Below are 24897 nucleotides of genomic sequence, written 5' to 3'. Positions count from 1 at the left end.
CGGTGAAATTCCTGGCGGGGGGAGCAGGAGGTGGCGGCGCTGAGGGCTCGGAGCAGGAGGCGGAGGGCGGCTCGGAGCCACGGCCGCGCTGCCCTGCCCGGGACCCTGCGTGCTGTGGCGGCCGGCGCCGAGCCAGACCCCCGCCGGGCGCGGAGCGGACGGGCTGAGGGACGCTCGCCGCCACCTCTCGCAGCGCCAGGAGCCGCGCCGTCCCCGCCGCCGCTGGGACTCCCTCCCCGGGCAGAGCGGGGGAGAATGACGGAGCTCCAGTCCGCCTTGCTACTGCGGAGACAACTAGCAGGTACCTGGGCCGGCGGCGGAGGAAGGAAGGGAGGGCGGCGGGTGATCCGCCGCGGGGGAGCAGCGGCTGGGCGGCCTCGGAGGGGCCGCGGCCCGTAGCGGTGGAAGGAAGGGGCGCCGGCTCGGGGAGGGGGCGGGCTGGAGTGCGTGTGTGTGTGAGGGGGAAGGGGAGATTACGGCCCCCCCTCGCCGTGCTGTGCCCAGCCGGGAGCCGAGGGAACTAGGCCGAGCGGGGGAGGGGGAGCCCGACCGGCGATTGCTGCCAGGGGAGCCGGGGGAGGGGAGCGGGGCCGGCACGGTGGAGAAACGTCCCCTCGGCTGTCCCCGTCCCGCCGGGGGAGCGCGGGGTGGCACCGGCCGCGCTTGTCGGCACCCCCCAGCCCCCCGGTACCAAGGCTGGAGGACTCCTCGTCCCCTCCCCTTGCAGTCCCGTCTCCCTGAGGCGGGGGGAGAACCGAGCCGGAGCTCGTCCCGCAGCGCGGGGGTTGTGTGCGGGCTGATGTTTCGGGGTGTTTCTGAGGCGCCGGAAAGAAGCGGAGGAAGAAGGATCGTTCCCCCACCCCCGGAACGAAGCACTCCAGGCCCAGGCTGGCTCCCCACACTCGCAGCCCTTCCCGAGGGAACCTGCGGCGCCCTCGTCCCGCCTCCCCTCGCCGGCTCCCCCTCACCTCCCGTGCCCGGGAGGGGGAGGCCGCCGGCCCCTTTGTTGTCAGGAGAAGCGGCGGGGGCTCCGCAGGCACCGGCGGGGGGGACATGACCGGGCAGCAGCGGGTGCGGACGGGGGAGCGGGTGGGACCGCTGCGGGGGGACCCGCGGGGAGGGGCGGGGGGGTCCGCCGGGGGCGAGAGGGCGGGACGGGCGCGGGGGAGGAGGAGTTGGGGACCGGGCTGGGGGACGGACACGGCCGGGGTGCTGCGGCCGGGCCGGCGGCCGAGGGGAGCGGGGTGTCATCGGGGTGTCAGACGGGCTCGGTGTCGCCGCGCCCCCTCCCTTTGTCCCCGGGCGGGCGGCCGAGCTGGCCCGGCCCGGCCCCGCCGAGGGGCCCCGCATGCGCGGGGCCGCACAATGCGGCTCCATGTGTGCGCTGCCACACTTAAAGGGAAACGAGCCGGCAGCGCTCCCTTCCTCCCTCCCCCACTTGCACATGTTCGCCGCATCCTCTGCCTGCTGGCCGGGATACGGCCATCCAGTCGAGGAAGCGCACGGGTCTGCGTGGTACCTTGGGAAAATCGGGTCGCCTTTTTTGTCTTTTACGTAAAAAATTGCTTCGTACCCAGTTAAGGAAATGTGTGCCAGGTATACCTAAACTCGAGCAATTGCAACGCTGGCTGGAGTTGGCCGAGTAGCCATACAAAGGGACAGGGTCACTGGGTGGCACAGGAATTCCCGGAGCAGGATTTTGGCCCGAAACTTCAGTTAATGTCGTTGGAAGCCTTAGGGTGGAAAGCAGCATTGCTAGCAGTAAGGAGATGAGGTTGCATAACCGGGTATAGCGAGCTGGATGATGTGTTTGTGCATCTCCAACACTGTTTTCTGGGTTTGGATGGTGGTCAGTTTGAGAAACTTCAGTATCGTTAACTACTAGTGCAAAACGTTTTACACCTTTAAGGTAAAGGTCTTAAAAAAACCCAACAAATCTTGTACTGTGGTTAAAAATCGCATACTGTGGCCTTAGTCCTGAACATCAGCATGTACTTGTTAATGCCCTGGTAACTGCTGAAGTTATTAGTGACACTCAGTGAGGCGTCTGCACGTTCAGATAAGCTAATAATGCCTCGATACGGGCTTACTGCAGGAGCTCCAGACTGGATGTGATGTGAAGCTTCTCTTTCCTATACGTGCTCCCTAAAGGGAAACAGGGTAGAATAGTTGCTTTCTAACTTGATAAAAAAAAGCATTTGGTAATCTAGAATAGTTGTTCAGCTGTCTGGAATTTCTCTTTTAATCTAGTAATTGCGCTTCACCAAAGAAAGTTGGACATTTGGTTGAAGTCTCTTGATAGTAAGTATTCAGCTTCTGTGGTGTATTTTTTTTTTCTTTTTGTCTTATGAGGTCTTAAGGCCTTGTGTAAGCACAGACTGGTTGGATATGTAAGTACATATGTACACTACTAGATCTAGGGGTTAACTTCTGTTTAACTTTCTGCTCACTCTTATCTGAAGGCTTTATGTGTACTGGTAAAAACTGGTGAGCTTTTCTAGTTGCCCCTATTACTGATTCAGCTGTACTGACTGCAGCCATTTTCTTGCATCATGCAGCTATTCTGGGGGTTTTGTTTTAAGTAATATCAATACCTTTGGTATCCCTTTACATGAACTAAAAGAAATTGAAACCGTATTAAAAGTGACTTTGTGTGTGCATGAAGTATGGTGAGCATTGAAGAAGAGTCTTGAACTCTTCAAAAGTCCTACATGTAATAACTGACCTGAGAAAGTTACCATGTATGGAAGAAACTATTTCCTATGTGACATCTGAACTGAGCTGGCACTGGACTGACACTGGACCTGACACTGGTTCTTTTGGCGTCAGGCCGCTTGCAGTCATAGTGCAGAGTCTGAGCTTCATGGTTTTCCTCCCCTCCTGCTGACTGTCTTCCAAGTCTCACCTGCTCCAACGTGTCCCTTTGTTAATTCCCACATTGTTTCTTCTACCTCAAACCAAAAGCCACCACTCTGGTGGTAATTGTCCTGGTGGGACTGATATTCAGTCTCTCTGCTTCATGCAGCTTTTGCCTATATCAGGTGTGGCAAGTCATGGAGTTGTACCTGGTGGTTGGGTTTTGGAGAACAGTAAATAGACAGTTGATGTGAGTTATGTGCTCTAAGCTAGTTTAAATTGCTCTAGATCATTCAGTTGTGCTTTGATAATGACAGATTTGAAGCTGAAGCAAAGCATCCAGAAATGAAGGGAGGTTGAAGTGAGAATCTGAAACCTATGCAATGGTTGAGGAGTATAAAAATTCTTTAATGGTGAGACCCTGACTGTCTATTTTCAATGCCTAGAAGAAAAAACAATGGCAGGAGGAGGGAAGAATATTAAACAGTAGTTCTCAGCTACCTGTTTGGTCCCCCATATGCTTTGGTTCTTAATTATGGGGGAAGAAGGTGTCTGGCATGGAGCACTTTAATGAGCTGTTTTAATTCCTGAGTACTTTGGCAAAGTATAGGTCAACTGATGAGGCTGCTGGCTGTCAGTGAGATGTAAAACAGTGGGCCTTATCAAACAGAGCAAAACTTGACAACACAACCTGAAGTTGCTGCAATGAGTGTATAAAGACAGACTTCTATTTTTTTTTTTTTTTGAAGGCATGCTGGATTGTAACTTGAGCAGGGAGCTGGTACCACAGCACCATGTACAACATGCTTGTGTGCTTCAGTGGCATGTTCTGGATACTGATAATGCTCCGAGAGAAGGGACATTCAATGACAGTCACAAAATATAACTTCAGGTTACAAGTGGGTTATTTTTTAATCTTCCAAATTCTGTGTGGCTTCACAGTGCCTTTGCTAATGAAATACTGAGCTGGATCCCCCAGGGGCTAAGTGTAGTAGCTGTTTTTATATTGACATGTGCTTGCCCCCATTTAGGTACAAGAACAATTCAAAGCAGTAAGAACTTCGAGTCGTTCTTATGGGTTTGGGTTTTTGGGGGTTTTTTAAGTCTTAAGGAAGTGATGATTTGAGATCTCTTAATATAAAAGCCATTTAAAAAGGGTGGTCTAACTAGAGCTGGAGGATCAGATATCTATGGATACCTGTCAATTTAAATGTGGTTCCCTCTCAAATCAACTCATTTGTAAGCAGTAGCAGCTTCTGGAAATATCTTAAAATTCAAACATATTTGTTCCTACGTTTGGTGGTGTTTGGTTTTTTTGGTGAGTGTTTTTTTGTTGGGTTTTTTGGGGGGGAGGAGGCTTCTTTTTGATTTTGGGGGGTTTTGTTTGTTTTGTTTTTTGGGGGTTTTGATGAGTTTTTTTTTTTGGAGGAGGGGGGCACTTTGTGGCTTGATAATAATGTGAAATAGAAGCCATGACCTGTCCATTTCTTCCAAGCAGAGTGCAAGAAAAACTAAAAGAAAAAAAGTGCTCCTGAACTTAAGAAAATGTAGATTGGTGTAGCACTGGGTTAGCAGAGTTCATCCCTCAGGGGAGCTGGTGGAGGATAAACTTCTTTTTACAGCCCCAAAACTTTATATTCTTGAAAAAGAGATACAGACAACAGGGTGTAAAGCTTCTCTCCCAGTCTCCAGCACTGTCAAGCCCAAAGGTTTTACAGACTGAAGTATGTCTCTGAATACTTTTATTTCATCTTTCTGCCAAATTCTTGCTGACACAGAGACTTTAGAGTAGGCAGACTTGTCTAGTTCAACCAGCAAAATCACATAGGGAGGATGCAGTTAAATCAGCAGCACACAGTGGAACTAGACGTGCGAGTTCTCTGTAACATAAACATGGAGCACTGGAAATGGGAATAACCATGCCTTTGTTGGCTGAAGTTGAGCTGGGTTGTAAATAATCTCTAACTTAGGATACAGAAAAGCCACTCTAATGCTTTTCTTAAACATGAGAAACATGGCATTATTTCAGTTTAAAGTGTATGCAGCTTTTGTTTCAAAGCAGAAATGTCTAATTAAAAACTAGCAAGTTGGAAAACTGTATTAAGTACTTAATGTGACAGTTAAACAACTTTTACTTTCTTCTGAGAAAGAATCTTACTGGGTAATGTTGAGCGAGTTGAATTTTTGGCAATTAGATAGGACTTTTTCAAAAATCTATTTGAGTAGTGAATGGAGAGGGAATTACAGAGTGAGGATCACTTTATACATCAAGGCTGAGATGCATGTTTCTGGGGGGGCTGGTGTATAAGACACCTTTGTTTACAGTAAGTTTGTAAGATAGTCATTTAAGTGCCACTGAGTGAAGTATTAATTTGATGTTAGATTGCCTGTTACCTCCTTTGTGAAGATCTGTTCATATGGACAGTAATACTCTGTATTATCCCAAATAATTAGGACTCCAAGGTCCTGCACGTGTAAAACTTAGCATTTTAATTGGTCCTGAAATTATAAACGCCACTGCGTGTTGTTTTTAGAAGACTCTTTCATGTTTTTAGATAACCATCGAGTTTTTTGGTCTGGTGCTTTTTGGGGTACTTAGGTACAGCATGAGTGTAGCAGTCACTTTAACCCCCTGGCAGCATAGGGCCCTGTTACAGCAGAGGAGATAATCCTGTTTCTGTGAGGTTGTGCTGACAGAATTATCAAAGCTGCCTTTCTCAAGCTGACTTTATAGACAATATCATTGCTAAAACACAGGCCTTGCTCAGACTCCAATCACTACAGCAGCACAAGCAGCCTGAATTTCTGTTGCACTGTAAATAACATGATAAATGTGACTAATGGCGAACTTTGCCTGCTACGTGTTAGTTTTCCAAATGCTTCTCCTGTAGAAACAATCTGAACTTTGCATCTTCAAAGGAAAGAATATTTATAACAGCACCACCAGCAAAATTTCAGGGGTGCTGGCAGTTTTGGAAAGTGAGGTTTAGCTGAACAGAATGGAAGGGTTTGATGACTCAACCACTTGCTTAAACAGGATGAAGCAATAACCTGCCTCATCAAGGAGTCACTGCCTTGGCTCTGCCTAGGTCAGCTTGCTAATCTTTCAGGGAAATAACCAAACTTGCCATTAGCTCTGAGTTCTTTCCTTCTCTGCTCCCCCCAAACAAGGCATTGTAAGTTACACCAAAGTAAGGGCATGTCTGGATCTGGCAGTACAGTGATTTATTCGTGTTTGGCTTGAGAATAGTGGAATAGCAGGACATTGCTCCTTACTTCAGAGGATCTCCAGCAAAATTAATACCATTTGAGAAAATACTTTCATCAGAATTTCTGCTTTGTTGGTAAGAGCTTCATTTGGAGATGTTAAGTCATACAAAAACCAACTAAAATGTTTTTATTTATGTGATTGATACTGATTCCAGCTTCAGTATTGTAGTTATTTGCTGCAGAACTGCAAACTAAGGATTTATTGATTGGCTGTGTATATATGTATTTAAGACAAACAGATAGGGATAAATCAAGTAGACTGAATGGTCTTTGGATGAAGCCATATGTAATTATAGCTGATTCTGCCTTGACTTTTCTGTATATTGTTGAAATTTCTTTTAGTGCAAGGCAGACTTGGAACAATATGTACATATTCAACTAATGTAGGATTACTTGATCCCTTCTGTTGTTGGTAAAAGTTGTTTTTTAGTACTCCCAATGCCCTATGTTAAACAGTTTGAAAATAAGTGACCTTTGTAGGTGAAACCTGCTTGCCTCAAGTAGACATTCTGCTAAATTTTCTTCCTGTAGTGTGTTTAATCAGCTTCTGTTTTGATGTAAAATACAACAGTTTGTTCCTAGCATAGAGATGGGGTTCTAATGAAGTGGAACTGATCTGAAGGGTGGCTGCTCTTCTGAAAGCAAGAACTAACCAAATACTAAAATGAGTGTGCAGACTTGGGTGGCTGGAAAAAGGAGAGCAGGTGGCTTGTGTGAGGAAGAGGGTGTGTGACTCCTGAAACTCTGCTGTCCTCTTTTTGTTCCAGTGTATGGGAACAGAGTCAGGGCAGCACCTCACGTGCAGGCCTTTGCTCTCACCCAGCTGCCCCTCTGCAGTTTTCAGTGGTGTGTGCCTTCCTTTCAGTGTCTGGTCTGGAGATCTTTCACTTACAGTCTCTAGTAGGCTTGAGCTTTAGGCCTGCAAGTGTAAATGTTCATACTTGCTTTTCTTTCCTACTCTCAAGTCCAAGGCATATCAGCTGGAGCAGAGATCAGATATCCAGACCTTGTAAGAACACTAAGTATAGCAATCTAATTGAAATGGGGTTCCATAAAAATATCTGCTCTCCTGGACAGAAATGTTAGCAGTTTTTGCAGAGGTTTAGAAGAATAATAAAAACTTTGTGATAGAAACCCTCTGTAAAGGTTTTCACATACAGTCTCTCTGTGTGTGGATTGTTAAGGGAAGCATTTCTGTGCTGTCATCATACACCTCATAGGTCAAGCTGGCTGTTTTTTTAGCTGGCTGGCATTTGCTGTTGATCTAGAAGATGGTGCTGTCAGGAGTCATTTAAAGGAATGTCTTAAAACAATTCTAAATAACAATGTGGCTCAAGTTAGGATATGCAAACCTGTTATTCATATTATAAGCAGGAGAGAAAACAAGCTGGAAAATTGTTCTTGACTTGCACAACAGCTTAGATGTTAACATCTCCCTCAGATGTTAATATCTCCCTGTGGCATAGGCATGGCATAGAGCCTTTTCAGTGGATTTCTAATGTTGTTCTCTTTTTGTCTATGAACCATACACATCATAGAGCCCTTGGCTCTGTGCAGCAGTGTTGCTTCATGATTAATGTGTATGTGACTGCTCAGAAGATACTTGGATGGGTTTTTTTCCTTAGCTTTAGTCTAATGATAATTAGCTTTTAATAAGTTAATCAACTTGTCCTGTCCATGGTAAATTCAGCTACATTAATGGCACCTTGGATGACACCTGTCCTGCCAAATTCCAGCAGTTGTGTACAGTAGGCATCTGAAACTTGTAGTCTCTCTGCAGATGAGAGAAATAAATGTGTGTTGAGTGTGATTCATCTGACCTGTTTTTGACACCTGTTTCAGGATGGGATAATCAATGGTGTCTCAGAAACTACTTACCCTGATAAGATCTCCTGAATGCTGCTGAGGGTGTCCATCTCAAATGCAGACAGATGCAGGTACCCATTGAATACTTGTCTAACTCTTAAGAGTGGAAACAGGCATGAAACGTGGAGGACAAAGTGGAGGTGGCATTTCTGTTACACTGAGTGTGACAGATGAATGTGCCTCTGTGCTGCAGGTGACTGGGCAAAGCACTGCACTGAATATTCCCTGCTGACATAACTGCTTCCTTTTGTATGTGGGTTTCCCAATCAGGGTTCTTCCAATTCTTTTTGCTATCCTTGTTTTTCCCTTCCTCATGACTCTTCCCCTCAAAATTCAGAATTTACTGGGAATGGTTTTGTTGTGGTCTTTTAACAGACCTTATTCAACCTCCATTTTAACCTGGGTAGTGTAACTGTGTTGGATTCTGGTCTGATGTGATGCACAGCATGCTTCTAGGAGTCTAGTCAAAGAAGGCTGTTCAGGAAATATTTTACCTTGATTTCTACCAAAATTACATGGCTGATGGTAATTTGAGTGTATATTCTGAACTTCCTGCTGAGAACCTTAATTCTGGAACCATAAGTTTCAAAACTTCAAACAACACTATGGCATTCAAAGGTTTTCATCAGATGAGTATGTTTTCTATTTCCAGTGATTTGAACAGGAAAGTAATTTGAACACCACATTTGTTTTGAAAGAAGAGATCTGTAGGCTTAGTAGGCACAATGTGGTCCACAGTAACTTAAGTTTAGATATTTGCTGAATGGCAAATAATGGCATTGAGGGAGGGGGAGGCAGGCCTTCCTCATGTAGCATGGGATGTTGGAAAAGGACTGGTTTGAGTGTGTGCACACAGAAGGGTCTGTGTATGAGGAGTGCTGCAGAATGGAAATGCCTCAAAATAGCTTGTGGCTGTTGTTGCCTGTCTTTAGGACTTCAGGTGAAATGGTGCACGGGAACAGACTGTGGGCTGGGGAAACTGGGTTGCCAGGTTAGATCAGTTGCTGGGTGTCTGTGTTCCAGCTGAGACTGTCTAAGAGCTGGGTTTGAGACCCGTGAGAGAGAAATCTAAACGAGTATTGACAATGTCTGCTGATGTCCATCCCCATGGGCTTAAGGGATTGTGGGGAGCTCCTTAAGAACCAAGGCAATACCAAAGACCTGCAAGCTCCTGGTTGATGTGTTAAGACACAGTTTTCCACTAAATAACTAATCTAAACTAACAATTGTCTGTCTCCAGGTATGCCATGACTCCTGTGACTGTGGAGCTACAGAATATACAAAATCAAGGAATTCAATTTTTAGCTTAATTCTAGAATAATGTGATGTGCTACTCATAAAGTTATTCCAATCTCTATTTACTCAAGTGTCTCTGGTACCTTAATCCTCATACTAGTGGCAGTTTTAGGGACTTTGGGCTAGTGCTGCTCTCCACTTGTTTGCAAAGCTGAACTATGGCCATGGCTAGCAATTTGACTGGGAATAAAGCCAAAAATCAAACAAGAAACCTCCAGCCTTGTCCTCTGTCCTTTCAAAATCTGCTTCCCTGTGCAAATCTAAGGAAGACTTCACAGCTATAGCTGAGGAGATGGCAAGTGAAGCAGTACACAAAGATGTGTATGTAGCACTGCACTGAGATGCAGCTTGCCTGTTATTTTGAAGCCCGTCTTACACATTTTCTGAGCTCAGAAAATTTGATTTGTGAATGTCTGAAGTGCTGCCCTTATTAAGGAGTGATGTGAGGAGCACTGGAAATTAGTTAGTTGCCAGGCTAAAGTCAAACCTAAAGCTTCTACTGAAATGATTGGTAGAATCTCTGCTAAAGACAGGTTTGTCTTTACTACTGTAGTCTCCCTTCAAAATCATTTAAATGTCCTTCAGAGGCTTAATCTGTTCTAAGTGTTGTCTGTTTGTCACTCCCACAGTGGCTATCAGGAGTGTGTGCATATTTGGTGCTAAGTTTTGTCTGAACTTCTTGGATGAGCTTGTGGAGCAAGACAGAACATGATGAAAGATGAAATTGAGAGCTTGGGGAATACATCTCCACAGAAAGATCGTGTTACTTTATCATAATCTCAGCCCTGGTTCTCTAGAATCAGAGATCTACAGCTGGGTCCTGTGAGGAGGAAAGTTTTGGGAATTGTAACTGACCTCAGTGAAGTAATAGGACTATATGGAAGTCACAGTGTGGGATGCAGAGAAGAAGAGTCTAGAATGAGGATTTCCAGTGTGAACAGTTGTTAGAAGGTCCGGGACTGGTGCTGAGCCAACACAAGTCTAAGGTGCAGCAGATATAAAGTGCTGGAATGGCCTGCTTGCTCTGAGAGCTGTGTAAGCCAGCTGGATGGTTTATCCAGGAGCCTTAGCCAGGACTTGGGTCCCTAGTCTGGTTTTGTGTTGTACTCTATTCACTGGCTGCACAAAACTCACACACTGTGTAACTTACTAAAGAGGCTGCTATTAAAAAACTATAGGAACTCATATTTTTAAAGCTTTGTACTGCACTGTAGCTCAAAATACTGGAAGAGTTGATCTGCAGTGGCTGTCTGGGTGTCAGGCTGAAAAGTTTGGATGCCGTACATAGCTGTCCTAGGGAGCTGTGGGCCTCCTTCTGCTTAGTCATTTCTGTTGATGCTGTTTTGCTCTGGGATTGGTGAAGTCTCTTGGCTTATATAAAGGCAAGTTTCAGTGAGTGTGGGAACATCAGTAGCTTGATGTAAACTAAACACTGAAACTGGAAGTGCAGCCCATGGTGCTGTGTTGGCTCAAGTTTAAGGCAATGGTAACTTAGTTCTGCTTTAGTAAGAGTTAAAGGGACAGGCAGTGTGTTGTGTGGCAGATCATGTGGAAGGGGAGCCATGGGGCTTTAAAATCTGTTCTGGATTTGAACAAGTCTCTTGGATTATGGGCCTTTAGTCTTCCTCACCTCCCAAATCAGGTATTGGATTTAATTCCAGGTTCAGGACTGGGATTAAAGGAACTGAATGTCTAATTTATAAGCAGACACTGGATTCTGTTCCAAGTATGTTGCTGCTTGGCAGCTGTCCAGGTGTGTGCTGCTTTGGCTGTTAGCTGCTGCTTGGTCTGCAAAGGGCTCTACCTGAAACTGCTCCTAGACTGAGTGAATGTTTTGGATTTTAGTTTTCTTTTGCTGGGTAGAAAAATGCCTATTAAATAATCAGAAATGCAAAAAATACAATCAGAAATACTAAATGACATACTGTAATATAAAGTAGTTGCTAGTAAATGGCTTTAGTTAGGCATGGACATAATGGAAATATGTTAATGTACTCATTTATGTTTAAAAAGTACAGCATATCTTTAGCTGCAAAAGAAATCTCAAAGTAAAGCTGTTGGAAAAATAATGTGTAAGGATCCAGTTCTTCACAGGTGTCTGGCTTCTCTGCTTTCCCAGGACTTCTAGGGCAGCTCTTCAGGGCTTTGTAGAGGCCCTGCACTGAGAACTTGTTCCCCTCTGCCTGCCTGGAGAAGGGAGCTGAATCCTTTACCCACGTTTGTCTGGGGAGGCTCCTGTTCAGGCTGCAAGCAGTTAATGCTGTGCCTGCTGGGGACTGGCAGGCGCAGGGAGCAGGTGTCCCCTGTCCTGGCTGCAGTGTTGGTGTCACTCGCTCAGGGGCAGTGACACCGGCCTGGCAGCAGCCCTGTGTCACTGAGCCGTGTGTGTGGGGTCCTTTGGTGCCCTGCCTGCAGCGCTGCTCCCTTGGGCTTTTGGTGCATGGATTTCACTGCTGTGTGAGGCTCACTAGTGCAGAGAGAGGCAAGAGGCAGGTGGAACTACTGGTTAACTTTTCTGCTACACAACACTCACTATATCCAGGGAAAAAAACAAAGCCAAACAAACCTTGGGCCCTTGGTGTTTGCAGGTTTTAATGAGTAGCAGCTACTGGCATGGTAAAGCAGCCAAGGATGATGCTTTTCATGTCTCAGTGCAGAACTTTCCTGAGACTTCCTTTTTTGTCTGCCTGCCAGCCACGTTGTTTAGTTTAACATAAATAATCTGGATGGAAAAGCTCATTTTTAAATTGCTGTTGGTAATTCTGCATACCTCTTGTGGAGAAGGTGCATGAGCTTATATTCATTGTTTTTCCTAAGTGTTTCTGCAATCAGCAGCTGTTTGAGCTGTGCTTTGATACTGCTGTCATGGAAGGAAAATAACCTTTTCACAAGCTGAGACTGATGGCACGTCCTGTAAAAGAAGTGATGTGCTCATTTGCTTTATAGGCAACATCCACTAAGCAATCTGCTTTAACTGGAGATTTTTGTTAGTGATTGTCCTTTTCATACAGTTTACAGATGTTCTACATTAAAGGAGTTGGCATCCAGGAATCTTACTCCTTCTCCCAAGTTGTCTTGCAATGTAGTGCTGCATGGTCCTAGGTGAGAGTCAAAGTGTAAGAGCTGTCTCTCTTTGGGAATAAATACACAAAAAATGTTTTGAACTACTTAGGGATAAAGTTGTTTGAGGCTGAGACAGATGTAGAAAGAAATTGAAACAGTACATGTTAAGAAATAGAGAAGAAAATGTGTATATTTGCTTTGGAAATAATGTGGCATATTTAAATAGAGAGAATGAAAAAATTCAGAATGTTTAAGTTCTGGCAGTCTTTAAAGTCTTATCAGTGAGCAGTGATAACTTGCAAACAATAAAGAAGCTGAATGTGAGCAGTTTGATTTACAGCAGTTAACACAAAACTCTGCACAAATCCTTTTTTCTCTGTGGAAATGCAGAAATTATGGGACTTGTGTTTCACAGGCTTAAATTCAAGTTTGAAAGTCTTAGGTGAGATAGTAAAACCTACTATTTCAAGTCTGACTTCTGTAGTTACTACAGTGGGTATACTGTATTAATATACAGTACTAATAATATCTGAAAGGATGATGGAAATGTCCTGAGCAGAGATTGCTTTTTTCACAAGCAATAGGCAATTTTTTAATGAAATCCTGCCTGAAAAAGCAGGTTATATTCGACTTCTGAGGTGGTGGAACTTTTAACAGACCATGCTGAAGAAGTGTTTGTATGAAGGAGGTAGTAGGAGACTGGTAAAACTTTTTTAATGTGCAATGCTCACCTAGGCTATCTGCCCTTTCAGCTGAGATTAAATAGTTACTCAAGCTTGTGCAGCTGTTTCCACAAAGTTTCATAAATACCAGAGTCTGAAAACTGATTTGCTTAGAGGAGGCATGGCTGTGCTGTAGCTTTGGGTTTGAGGTTTGCATCTTGCTTAGAGAGCCTGTGGTGTTACTTTTCTTTCTTTTTACCCAAATCTTTGTCCTGTGCCTTGGGGGCTGGATGGCTGACCTTACCTCCTAATTACACCCTTCTGAGTAGCTCCTAGGAAAACCCCTTTCAATGAGTCCCTTGGGAATTTAGGATTGAGTCATCTTTGTGGATAACTTTGACTAAATTAGTAATGACTGAAGTTGATGTTCCTGCTGTCTCCCTCTTCAGGATCTTGGTTCCTTCATGTGAGCTGAGCACTTTGTTTTCCCAGTGTGGATTTAGACTCCTCTGTGTAGGGCTTGAATTCATTCTTCTTGCCTTTTTCAGCCACACTTCAAATAGTTCAGAACTTAACTGGCCACCAATGATTGCAAGCTTATGGGCAAATCAGTTTGGACCTAATGGCAGCTTTTTCTCCAGAAAGGTACAAGGTTCTCACTTGAAGTTCCTCTGCATGTGCCTGAGGGCATTATAAGGCCCTCTGAACTTAAGTCTTACAGCCTTTAAGTTTACAAAATGGCAATATGTAGACAAACTCTGCTGTGGAACAGAATAATGAGGACTGCATAGAGTCTGACAGGTTAAAATAAGTATGGTTGGTTGGCTTTTTTTTTGTATTTTTTTCCATAATAACTACCATTCCTAATTTAATCTGCAAATTACTGACCAATTGAAGGAATGATTTTTTCCCCCTTCCTGTATCCCTAGTACCCAAGATCTGTCAGGACTTATGTATGTACTTTTGGAAATGCTGGATGAAGAATTTGAATTTGGCATAAATATGGCATTTAATGTAATTTCTGTCCTGAAGCCTGTCAGTTAATAGATGTTCTCACCTTCCTACCCCCACCACTGGATTATAGGCAAAACTCATTGGAGGGTTTAATTCCAGATCTTACAGGTTTTTTTCCTGGAGCAGGCTGATAACAGAAGTTCAGTGGAGTCTAGACCTAGCTGTGACTTGTGTGTAGCTATTTCCAGAGAAGCCTCTATCTGGCACTATCTGTATGAAGTAGCCTATACACTTAGAATGCTCTATAGCTTGTCACTGATGGAAAAAAAACTGTGAAGTAAAAGGAAGAAATAAAACCACACAACTCCATATCTGAACAGCATAGCAGCTTATCTTCTATGTTCTCTTGTACTAGTTCAAAATATAGTAAATCATTATCTCCAGAATTCACTGGCACAGGCCTCAAATGCTTTCAGAGTCTGAAAGAAATCATTTAAACAAAGTAGAATGTTGCTTTTATTAAAAACATAATGTGATTTTGGTCTTCTGTTAACATTTTCTAGAGTTAAAGACAGGCTTTTAGTTAAGCTGGCTCCTTGGGGTTCTTGTAAAGCTCTTGTATTATTAGAAAGCTTTTCTGCTGTTTCCTGACTTAAACACTCCTTGGTATCTAGTTTAGGATACCATGCCCCATAGTTGTGTGTTGTCTGGCCCTTCTGCTCATGTTACACACAGAGAATTTTAGGGTCAAACGTGGTCTCAGCACTGGCAGAAGTGTTTGTGGTGGGGGAGCTGAGGGCACTCACTCAGGCCATGAGAAAGCACCAAATGTCATGGGGGTTTTTGGTCATGTATGGACACAGGAGCAAAACCAGCAAATGTGTATCATAGATACCTAAAGTTCTCTTAAATTCTTTTTCCTACACAGAGCTCAACAAAAATCCAGTGGAAGGCTTTTCAGCGGGCTTAATAGATGACAATGATCTTTATCGATGGGAAGTCCTTATTATTGGTCCTCCAGATACACTATAGTAAGTACTGATACTTATACAGAAACTTGAATGAACTCGGATTTACTAGTTCTAGTTTGCTCCTAGAGAATAAAAGCAAACCAAAACCTTGTGCTAAATCAGGTAATGCTCTTCTGTTGCTGGCAGAATACCTGTAAATAGCTGGATTTGCTGTGTAGAAGTTCTAAATTGCTTTGCTCCCCTGGGAAAATGCAACACTGATCTCTTTGTTCTTGTATGGAAAAGAAAGACAATAGGTGCACTTAGAGGCAGCTTCTGTTTTCTTTCACATGTAAGTAAGGCAGATAAAATCCACTGTTTGCTGTTGCTGCTGGGAGCCTGTAGTTCAGGTGGTAGTGCCCTGTTAAGCCATTACAACTTCACTTGTGTGATGGTAGGAAAATACTCAATTCAGGTGGGATGTAGTTGGAGGAAATCTCAGCAGTCCACAGAACTGGCTTCAAATCCTGTCAGATTGAGATGGGAGAACTTCCAAGTGTGACCTGGAGTACTTTGGGGTGATCATCTACTCCAGTTTCTGGGAAAAGGTTCTCTGCCCAGGAGAGGTCAGTTCAAAGTGTACTCCTGAAGATGACCTCTGTTCTCTTCATTGGGCTGTTGCAGTGGTAACCTATTGATACAAAAAGCCTGGTGACGTTTACTTGAGGTCACTTTTGGTTGCAGCATGAAGTTCTGTATGTCTGCCAGCAGACTTTGAATAAGTATTTAAACCCAGTTATCAAATTGCTTGGCTTTTCCTCAAGCTCACTGCACTGTGGTTCTTGCATGAGATGGTTTCTCCAACTTCTGTTGACCTTTTCTGAACATTTTATATTCTCATGGTTATTTTATAAATATTGTCAATAAATAAATGCTGCTTCTAATTGATTGTCATCTTAGGTGTTAAAAGTTGCAATAATGGTTTTTTAACTCCACTTTTATTGGGTCCTGAAAATTTTTTGAGGCTTTTGGGTAAGAAACTATCTTCTGTTCCAGTCCCTGGTTGCTGTTTTTCAGGGTAGTATTACACTGAACCCTTTTTCCCTGGGCTGTTTGATAAGGATGGTCATATATAATAGTTTAACTTAAACAGTTTTCAAACATCAGTCTCATTTCTGGTCCCACTTCATTTATTCTGAGTTTACTTGAAAAGACTTTAGACTTAGTGCATTACTCTACAGACAGAAACACTTTATAAGGAATATTGCTAAAAATGGCATTGATATCCCTTAATTGACAGCTGTATTTCATTAATATATCTAATGTGTATCCACTTTAAAACATGTATTTATATGCAGTTGATCTGGGGCAAGCAGGGATGCCCTACAGCTTAGTAGCTTTAGGATCTGCTTCTTTAAAAAGGAAGGAAGGACTTTTTCAGTTTGAAAGAAAGAGTTGGACTGGTTTGGGGCTACCAACAAATGCAATGCAACTCTCCTTTCTCTTGACATTATGGATGTTAAAACAGTGTTTCTGACATTCTTACCTGTCCTGGGATGAAGGATTCTTTGGAAACCACCTCCCATTTCTAAAACTTGTGAAAAATAAATGCTGTGGGTTGAGATCCCCTCAGCTGCTTCAAAGAGCCACGTTACTTAAAGGCAGTGGTTTTTGGGGTTGTTTTTTTTTTTGTGGTTTTTTTTTTTGAGACACTTGCTGGAACTGCACCCCTTAGGTTAATGGTGGCAAAACATGTTATTTTTCTCAATAGCCAGTGCTTGCACTTTAGAGACTCCTACTCCTTTACAAATACAGGGAAAAAACCACACTGAACAGTTTTCTGTTCACCACTTGTTTTGTGTGTGTGGCTGCTGAGGAGTAGCTTGTCACACCGTGCATCTCATGCCATCTTTGGGGGCTTATGTTCCACTTTCTGTTCTGCCTTTGCAATTCCAAATTTTGTTACAACCTTCAGTTAGAAGAAATGACAGTAGCAGGACAGATATTATTGACATTAGCAAAGTATTCCATCTGTAAACCTTTCCATCTAATACAGACCTTCACCTTTTCAAAAGGCACCATTCCTGGCCTGTAACTCCACATAAAACTAGGATGTCTCTTGTTTATTATTGTTTTCCAGTTGAGTGGGTAACTAATGCAGAACACCTCACTGTCATGCCTGAGTCACTTTAGTTTAGTGTTGAAAAGGTGGCATTGGAAGTCTTTTTACATTTAATGCTCTACACACAGCCAGAGCTTTCTGCATTTTTTCCTTGGGGCTCACTGCTGCAGACTGAGACCACAAAATTAGGACTGAGGCCTCTAGCAGAGGAAAATGCGAGTCTGCTGGGCTGGACTTGAGAAAGGCAGTTATTGGCAATACCTTTTTTTTTCCTGTTAATAAATGTACTGTGGGGAAAAAAAAAGTTGTGATTCCAGATGGTAAATTCCTTGGCAGCTTTTTGATTTTTTTTTTTTCCCTCCCCCTTGCCACCCCCATGGTTTTTCCCCTCTGGAACATCTTCCTAGTTCTAAAAAAAGATCATGTTGGGGAACTGGCAGTATCTTGTGAAAGGATCTTCTGAATGTAGAAGCTCTTTACATTGCATATAGAAGTGTTGATACTGTTAATTACCAACATGATGTTAAGTTGTGTGAGGTGTAAACTTAGAACATCAGTAAGTTCCGATCTTCAGCTTAAGCTTACAAGAAACTCTACTAAGATATTTTTGATTCCCCAGTGAAGGTGGTGTTTTCAAGGCTCATCTTACTTTTCCAAAAGACTACCCACTGAGGCCGCCAAAAATGAAATTCATCACAGAAATCTGGCATCCGAATGGTAAGAAATGTCAAAGTTTCAATTTCTTTTTGCAGTTCAGAACTAAAATGCAGAAAGTGAAGACAAATAAAATACATTTCTGTTCATGTTAGAAATGTGAAACTCTGCTTTTACTTTGCCATCCTCACTTAACAGAGAAGTAATAACAAAGGCAGAGTTTTTAATAGTGCTACTCTGAGAGCATAAAATACTCTTAAAGTATTTTCAGAAGCTATTCTGAGTAGGTTCTTGCATTCTTGGTAATTGTTCAGGGATTTTTTTCTTAATTTTTTTCCCGAAGTGCAAAATTCTAATCTGAGGAAAAACTTGACTTCTATAGCTGCCTTTTGTTATACCTTCAATTATTTCATCTTGCTGTTACTGACTTGGCAGCTCAGTATAGAAAGCCCAAGGTTGTCCTCATCTAGTGAAGCATGAAAAGAAATCTTTTAGTCTCTCTAAAGGAGACTTCTTCTAATGTCTCATTTACCTATGGACTGATGGAAATTGGATGGGAAGGTGAAATAAAACAGAAGATGGTTTTACTGGGAAAGAAAAATGTTCTTCAACTTCAGAAACTGTAGATGTTGAAAGGTGGGAGGAGACAGTGCTCCCATCAAAAGGACAGGGAATATTTTAATGCTGTGTCAGTTTCAGCTCTGGAAATACCAGAGTACTTGTCAGGCACTTTCTAATTCCAGCAGTTTAAATCATATTTCAATATGTTCCAGTAATATCCAGCTGATGCTGTTGCTGTGGAAAAAAGTCACTCGAGTTTGCTGAACTTAACAGAAAAGGCTGTAGTGGAAGCCTGTCTAAATAAATATTTTTGAGAGTTGCAGCATAATATTAGACTAAGTCCTTCCTCCCCATGTGCCCTCTCTGTCAGGAGTGCAGGCACATTCAGACTTCCACCAAGCCCTGTTTATTACAGTTTAAGTTCTGCAATAGTTAATTACTTTCCTTTGTAAAGTGTTCTCACTAACAGTGTTTCAGAGTAGCTGGAATGAAGATGAGCAGTTCCTGACTGTCCTGAAGAAATGCCAGCATGTTATTCATGACTGAAATATGCCTTGTTCTGTTTTGTAGTTGACAAGAATGGCGATGTCTGCATTTCAATTCTTCATGAGCCTGGAGAAGACAAATATGGCTATGAAAAACCTGAGGAACGCTGGCTTCCCATTCACACAGTGGAAACTATCATGATTAGTGTTATTTCTATGCTGGCAGATCCCAATGGTGATTCTCCTGCTAATGTTGATGCAGCGGTAAGGCTTTCCTTGCTCTGCCAATTGTCTTCAATGTAGAAACCTTGCAATGCAGTTCTGGTTCTGGTTTAGCAAACAGGAACTTTGGGAAGAACCTTTTCTGTCACAGGCTAAGGCTACCATTGTGTTGGGAAAAGCAGTGATGTTGTCAGACAAAACTACTGATTAGCCTTGGGAAGTTTCTTTCACTTCTCTAGAGCAGTTTTCCTGTCCCATGGATTAGAGCAGTGGGTTTGACTGTGTAGGTCTGTGCTCTGAGAAGGTACTCAAAGGCTTAATTGGGCATTTCACCTTCAACTCAACAGGGAGGATTGTCCCAGCCTAGACTGACTGGCTCCAGGAGTGAGGGAAAATGGTCTGATTTACAGCCAAAGACCAGGGTGAATCTGCAGGTGTGAGATGGAAGCGTTTGATGCAGCATTCTGGACCATGGCCTGTGCTGTGTGTGTGTATAAACACAGCTATCAGCTCTCTAGAAGAGCTGTGTTTAGAGCAGAATATAAGAATGAGGCTGAGAAATGTTTGTAGTGGGGAGAAAAAAAAGTCTCGGTTCTGGAAGGGCATAGGGGGACAGACTTCAGGCTCTGCTCTTCTGACATAACACTGACATGCTCCTGAATTGCAGTTCAGCAGTGAGTTGTCTGCTCATAAAAGAGAAGTTCTAACTCTTTTAACTGTGGGAGTGAGGAATGAGATGGGAATTGTGAGATGCAGAGTTTTGTAAAGGAATGTTAACCTGTTCTGTCAGCCAAGCTATTCCTTCCCAAAGTGGGTGGGAGTTTAGTAGTTTCCTGGAGCCTTTGATCTGCTATGTTGTGAGTGTTTTCAAAGGTGGTTGTGCTCTCTGAAAAATCATTATGGGAACAGACTCTTGTGGAACAAATTTAATGGGAAGAAGACAGAAAACAAACAAAAAGTTGCAGTGAACAATTTCCTCATTTATCCTTTTAAAGTGCTGGATCTCCCCTTTTTGTGTCATGTTGCTGGTGGAAACAGACACCCAGGAAATATGGACATTTCCTGCTGAGCACTGGGAGGAGCAAGTTATTAATGAAATGCTAAAAGTGCAGTTGGAATTCCTCAGTTTACAAACTCGTGTATGTTGAATGTAGCTGGCCTAACCCTGGAGAAAGCACATGGTTTTAGCTGTGCTTGTCACCTTCCTGACATCAGGCTTTTTGTATTGTGCCCCACTCTGACAACTACTTCAGCAGTGGGTTGTTTCTTTTTTTGGTTTTTTCCTTAGGAAAGTTAGACACAAAATGAATTTGCCTTAGGGTAAAGGTCAGAAATGAAACTATCTTTTTCTAGCCCAGCATGAAAGAACAAAAAAAATCCAAATTTGACTGAAGATAGTAGTGAGGCATCAGTTTAGATGCTAGAAACTATTTTTGACTGTGGCATTACATGTTTCAAGGAACTTTTGAAGTGCTACTGGAGCAGTTGGTTCTCCTGTTGGGTTGTAGATCTCTTCATATTAGCAAAAAACATAGGATAATGAAGAATCAGCAGCTCCTGTGTTTAGTACAGCAATAAAATTTGGCTGTTACTATAAGATACTTTGTCTGCTGTCAGTAGTTTCTGCTTTTAAGTGAGTTTAGTGAATAAAGTGTTACAGGCAATTAACAGGATTACAGGAGCAGGGGATATACCTGCCTTCAGGAAAAATGAACTATGCATGTTGGAGTACTGTCTCTTGGAGTGGGAGAAAAATGAGGATCAGGAACCTGAATAGATATTTTTAAAAGCAAATAGAACAGTTCATGACCTAAAATTACATTTTTGGAGAATCAGCTGTCAAATTGGAAACTTTGCTTGCTATTCAAATCTGAACAATTGATAGAACTACAAATAGAAAAAGTAGAAACAAAAACTAAGGCTCTGAAGCTCAGAGGGCACAAATTCAATGCTTTTCTTGGCTTTAAGCCATCTTGTGTAAGCTGTCCTATGTCCCAGTCCAAGGAGCCAAATGTTTGCTGCATGAATTGCTGAAAAAGAACAAACTAATTAGTAGCCTTATTTGTGCTTTAATAGGAGAGTTAAGACATGCTGGGCTCTCCAACATGCTGATTGTTTAAGTGAGCTTGGAGGTGATGAATGTTGGGGTATGCCATTTATCACTCAAATGTACCACAACCTCCACTCCAGCTGGGGGTGAAAAGGTGTTGTGTGCTAGATTGCATCAGGTGAAACAATGTGGGGGTTTTAACCCCTTCCCTCACCCCTGCTGTAAGAATATATTGCTTGTATCAGAGACTAAGAACTGTAGAACTTCATTAAATAAGGGGTTCTTTATATTTTCCCCACCACTTCTGACTGGAAGGCAGTGCCCAGCACATCAATCTTAACCACACCTGATGCTCCTATGCTTTCATCTGAGCTCCTTGTGAGCCTGGCACAAACCAAACCTGGCTGCACTTTCTCATGTAGGTTTTTGTGATACCTTGATGGGTGCATCTCTGGGTTCAGGCTTCCCTCTTAACTATCTTCCTGCTCATCTTTATCTTGGCTCTTCATCTCTGCAGCTCTGAAATCAGATCCCTGTCACAGAGACCAGCCCTGTAGGTGAGCTGAGTGTTCTCCCAAGGTCTTTCTCACAGAGCCAGTATCTTATAGCCATATCTAACTGGGAGGTGTTTGCTTTCGAAGGACACTGCTGTGCCTCTTCTAGATGCTGTGACTTCTGTATTTCTGTCCTGGAGTGTCCTGGCGAGATTGAAGGGAACTGAAAATGTCTTAAAAATAATCTGAGTAACTGCTGGCTCCACATTACCTGTGTACCTTTTTCACCACTGCAGTTAAAGACATGAAATAACAACAGCTTGTGGTCTACAGGTTGAGTTTGCTGCTACTTTGCAGGCTGAAGCAAATAGATTTTAGCACAGACAGTGTGAAATACTGGTAAGCCACCAGGTTAGTCTTGGAGTGTGCCTAAAATCCAAGGGGAAAATTACATCCTCACTGTCTTGTAAGCAGCTGGCACAGAAACCCAGAGCAAACTTTAGAAAGTCCTGAATATCACAGATTTTCAGTGAGGAGCTCAATGATTGTAAGCAAATTTAGGTGTTGACTAGATGGCTAATGTCTGAAAACATAAACAACAAGAGTCTTCCTAGAGCTTGTACAACTCCTTGTTGTAGGACTGACATCTGAAAGCTGTCTATTCAATTACAGAAAGAATGGAGAGAAGACAGAAATGGAGAATTTAAAAGAAAAGTTGCCCGCTGTGTAAGAAAAAGCCAAGAAACTGCTTTTGAGTGACACTTATTCAGCAGCTAGTAGCTTCACTTTTTTCAGGGTAAGTATCCTTCTCAAGATGAGTCAGTTACCTGAGTTGAGGATTTCCTGCTTAAGTGTTGCTGAAGTATTTTTCTCCCCCTCAAAAGCAAAAAGAAACTCCCAAGCCTTTCTTCTCAGCTGCATGATCTCAGTGGAGCTCTTTGCCTGTATGCAGTACTAAAGACTAAAAGAACTTAAGTGCACTTGACAGCCTGTTCTACCAAAATTGGGGAACTTCTCTTGTATTCTTGTGTTTTATGCTGTTCAGAAGTTGAACTTCTCTTTATCAGAATTCATCCTGCTTTATTAATGGCACTTAGAGGTTACTGGAGCTGTAATAGAAAGGGATGACAATTCCTTGACATTCATTATTGTGAAGAACACTTATTAGAATCTTAAAAGCATCTTGAAAGTCTTGTTATCTCAGGAGTTGTGGATTATCTTGCAAATGTTGGTGGCATGTTGCACATAGGAGTTAAATGAGACTTCAGTGAGGTTGCCAGGAACCACTGAGAAGGGTTTGTTTCAGATATCTATGGGAGTTTTAACAGAAAGTCTCCTGGCACAGCAGAAAGCATCAATTTGAGATATTACCAGTTAATAATATCAAGAAAGGTGGTGTTCTCTTCAGCAGCCCAAGAAACATCTTTAGTGAGGAAGGCTTGGGAATAGCTTCATAAAAACAGCTGTGTTCTTCCTGGAAACTGAACTGTGGCATATCTGAGAGCTTGGAGGAGTTTTGACCTGAGAGTAGCTGACATGATATTTGCATTTTTTGCCACCCTGTTAAAGAGCTTCTGATTCAAGATACTTACTCTAATTTACACAATCCCATCTCAGTTTTAATGGGACTTTTATTTTTTTAATAACCTCTCGTAGAAAGCTCTGTATTAAAGCATGGCCCTTAAAGTGACCAAAGGCCAGGGATTTATCTTGGGTATGCCAAGGAAAAACTTCCTCCATGAGCTAATTATTTCCCACTCTTGCTTTTCAAAGCAAAACAGAACTTCATGTTGAAGCTGCCTTTTCTTAATGGTTGGTTTGGCAAATAAACTGCTCTGACCCATTTGGCTGGCAAACCCCAAATCCATATTTACTAGTTACCTACAGCATACATAATTCACAGGGACAGAAATATGGCACTGTATGTAGTTCAGACTGAACCAGAGCAGCTTACTACATTCTTCTGCTGGGTAGTTTTTTTTAATCATAGTTGTATAGGAGAGAGTTCCTTTCTTACCCTTTTGTAAACATGGGGGGGTTGGGGGAAGGCTCAATCTGTGACAAATTAGTTCTGCAGTCCCTCTTTGCAGAAATGCTTTGATTGAAAGGAACTTTCCCCAGTATGGATTAAACACGAAAAATGCTTAATATTGACCAAAAGACTAAGCAAAGGAACAGAAAGTCTTGTACTGCCTATAACTGGAGTGCAAGAAATGTTAATGCTGCTGACTTTTTTTTTCCTGTCTTGGAGAAAGGGAGTAACTGTGAGTAACACTCCAGAGTATCCTTAACTAACCTCAGCTCTGTTGCCATGTTGAACTTCGCTATAGTGAAACAATGCTCTTGACAAATATTTTAAGTAATTGGCTGTGTTGCTTTTCTGGAAGGCAAAAGCTTTTCTAAGTCTGGTGACTCCTCCCAAGTGAACGATGGGCAGGGAGTTGGATGAGAAGGGGCCACAGCTGGTTTCAAACCAGCCCAGTGTGACTGGGGGCTGTGGTGTCAGTGCTTGCTGAGCACTGCTGTACCTGCCTCTCACAGTAAGTAATGCACAAAGTTTTCAGTGATAAATCTGCCATATTTAGCCCTGTGTGTGAATAATCAAAGCTTTCCACGCTGCACACTCGACAAGCAACACGAGGTACAGGAGCCAGAAAGTCTGATAATTGAGCCTGGACACACAGTGTGCTCAGCTTACTCCAGGCTTTCTCAGGTGATGAGTTTGGATTTATCCATCTTCTGTTCAGAGGTATGTGAAGCTCTTGAACAAATAATAGTTAATCTTCTTGAGCTTGAAAAACTAATTAACATCTTGAAAATCATTGAGAGTGAGGAGGGGTTTTATTTTAATACCTGTGATTTCTTTGCAGGTCTCCAATTGAGAAACATGGCACTGTTTTTTTTCCTGCACTCTACCCACCTATTGCTGGACTTCTGTTGTTACAAGTTGGCAAACACTGGCTGGAACTGGGCTGCAATAAAACATGCCAGTTATCAATGCTGACAAGAGCCTAACAAGTGCCAACACAAGATGATTACGCATTTTGAAATCTAAAGAACTGCTTTAACCTTCAGGAAGAATTGTAAAGATGTGTACATAGCACAACATGATCCGGATAATATATATACTGTTCATGTACATCCACAAATACACATTGTACCAAATAATGCTGTCTGTAGTTAGGGATAGAATTGTGTAAATTCTAAAGATTTTAGCAGGTTTTTTCTCTCCCTATTCATTGTTTCCTGAGTTAAAAAACAACAACAACTTGTGAAGCATGTCAAAACCAATTAGGATACTAAGTTGTTTTTTTTGGTTTTGTTTTTTTTTCCTCCCACTTTAATTTTCCTTTGACCCACCAAAGCTTAATTAAAATTTCTTGCTTATTAAA

General features: G+C 42.7%; 1 protein-coding gene across 1 annotated transcript; it reads left to right on the top strand.

Moving 5' to 3' along the window:
- On the top strand, nucleotides 1-24897 carry UBE2G1 (ubiquitin conjugating enzyme E2 G1). Its single transcript, XM_030962634.1, has 6 exons — nucleotides 1-301; nucleotides 14896-14998; nucleotides 17659-17756; nucleotides 18825-19003; nucleotides 22178-22301; nucleotides 24376-24897. The coding sequence occupies exons 1-5, from the start codon at nucleotides 256-258 to the stop codon at nucleotides 22262-22264; spliced, it is 513 nt and encodes a 170-aa protein (XP_030818494.1). The 5' UTR covers nucleotides 1-255; the 3' UTR covers nucleotides 22265-22301; nucleotides 24376-24897.

This window comes from Camarhynchus parvulus, chromosome 19 (assembly GCF_901933205.1).
Source record: "Camarhynchus parvulus chromosome 19, STF_HiC, whole genome shotgun sequence".
Taxonomy (NCBI): domain Eukaryota; kingdom Metazoa; phylum Chordata; class Aves; order Passeriformes; family Thraupidae; genus Camarhynchus; species Camarhynchus parvulus.
The sequence above is the reverse complement of the archived record's forward strand: the minus strand, read 5'-3'. Positions and strand labels throughout refer to the sequence as shown.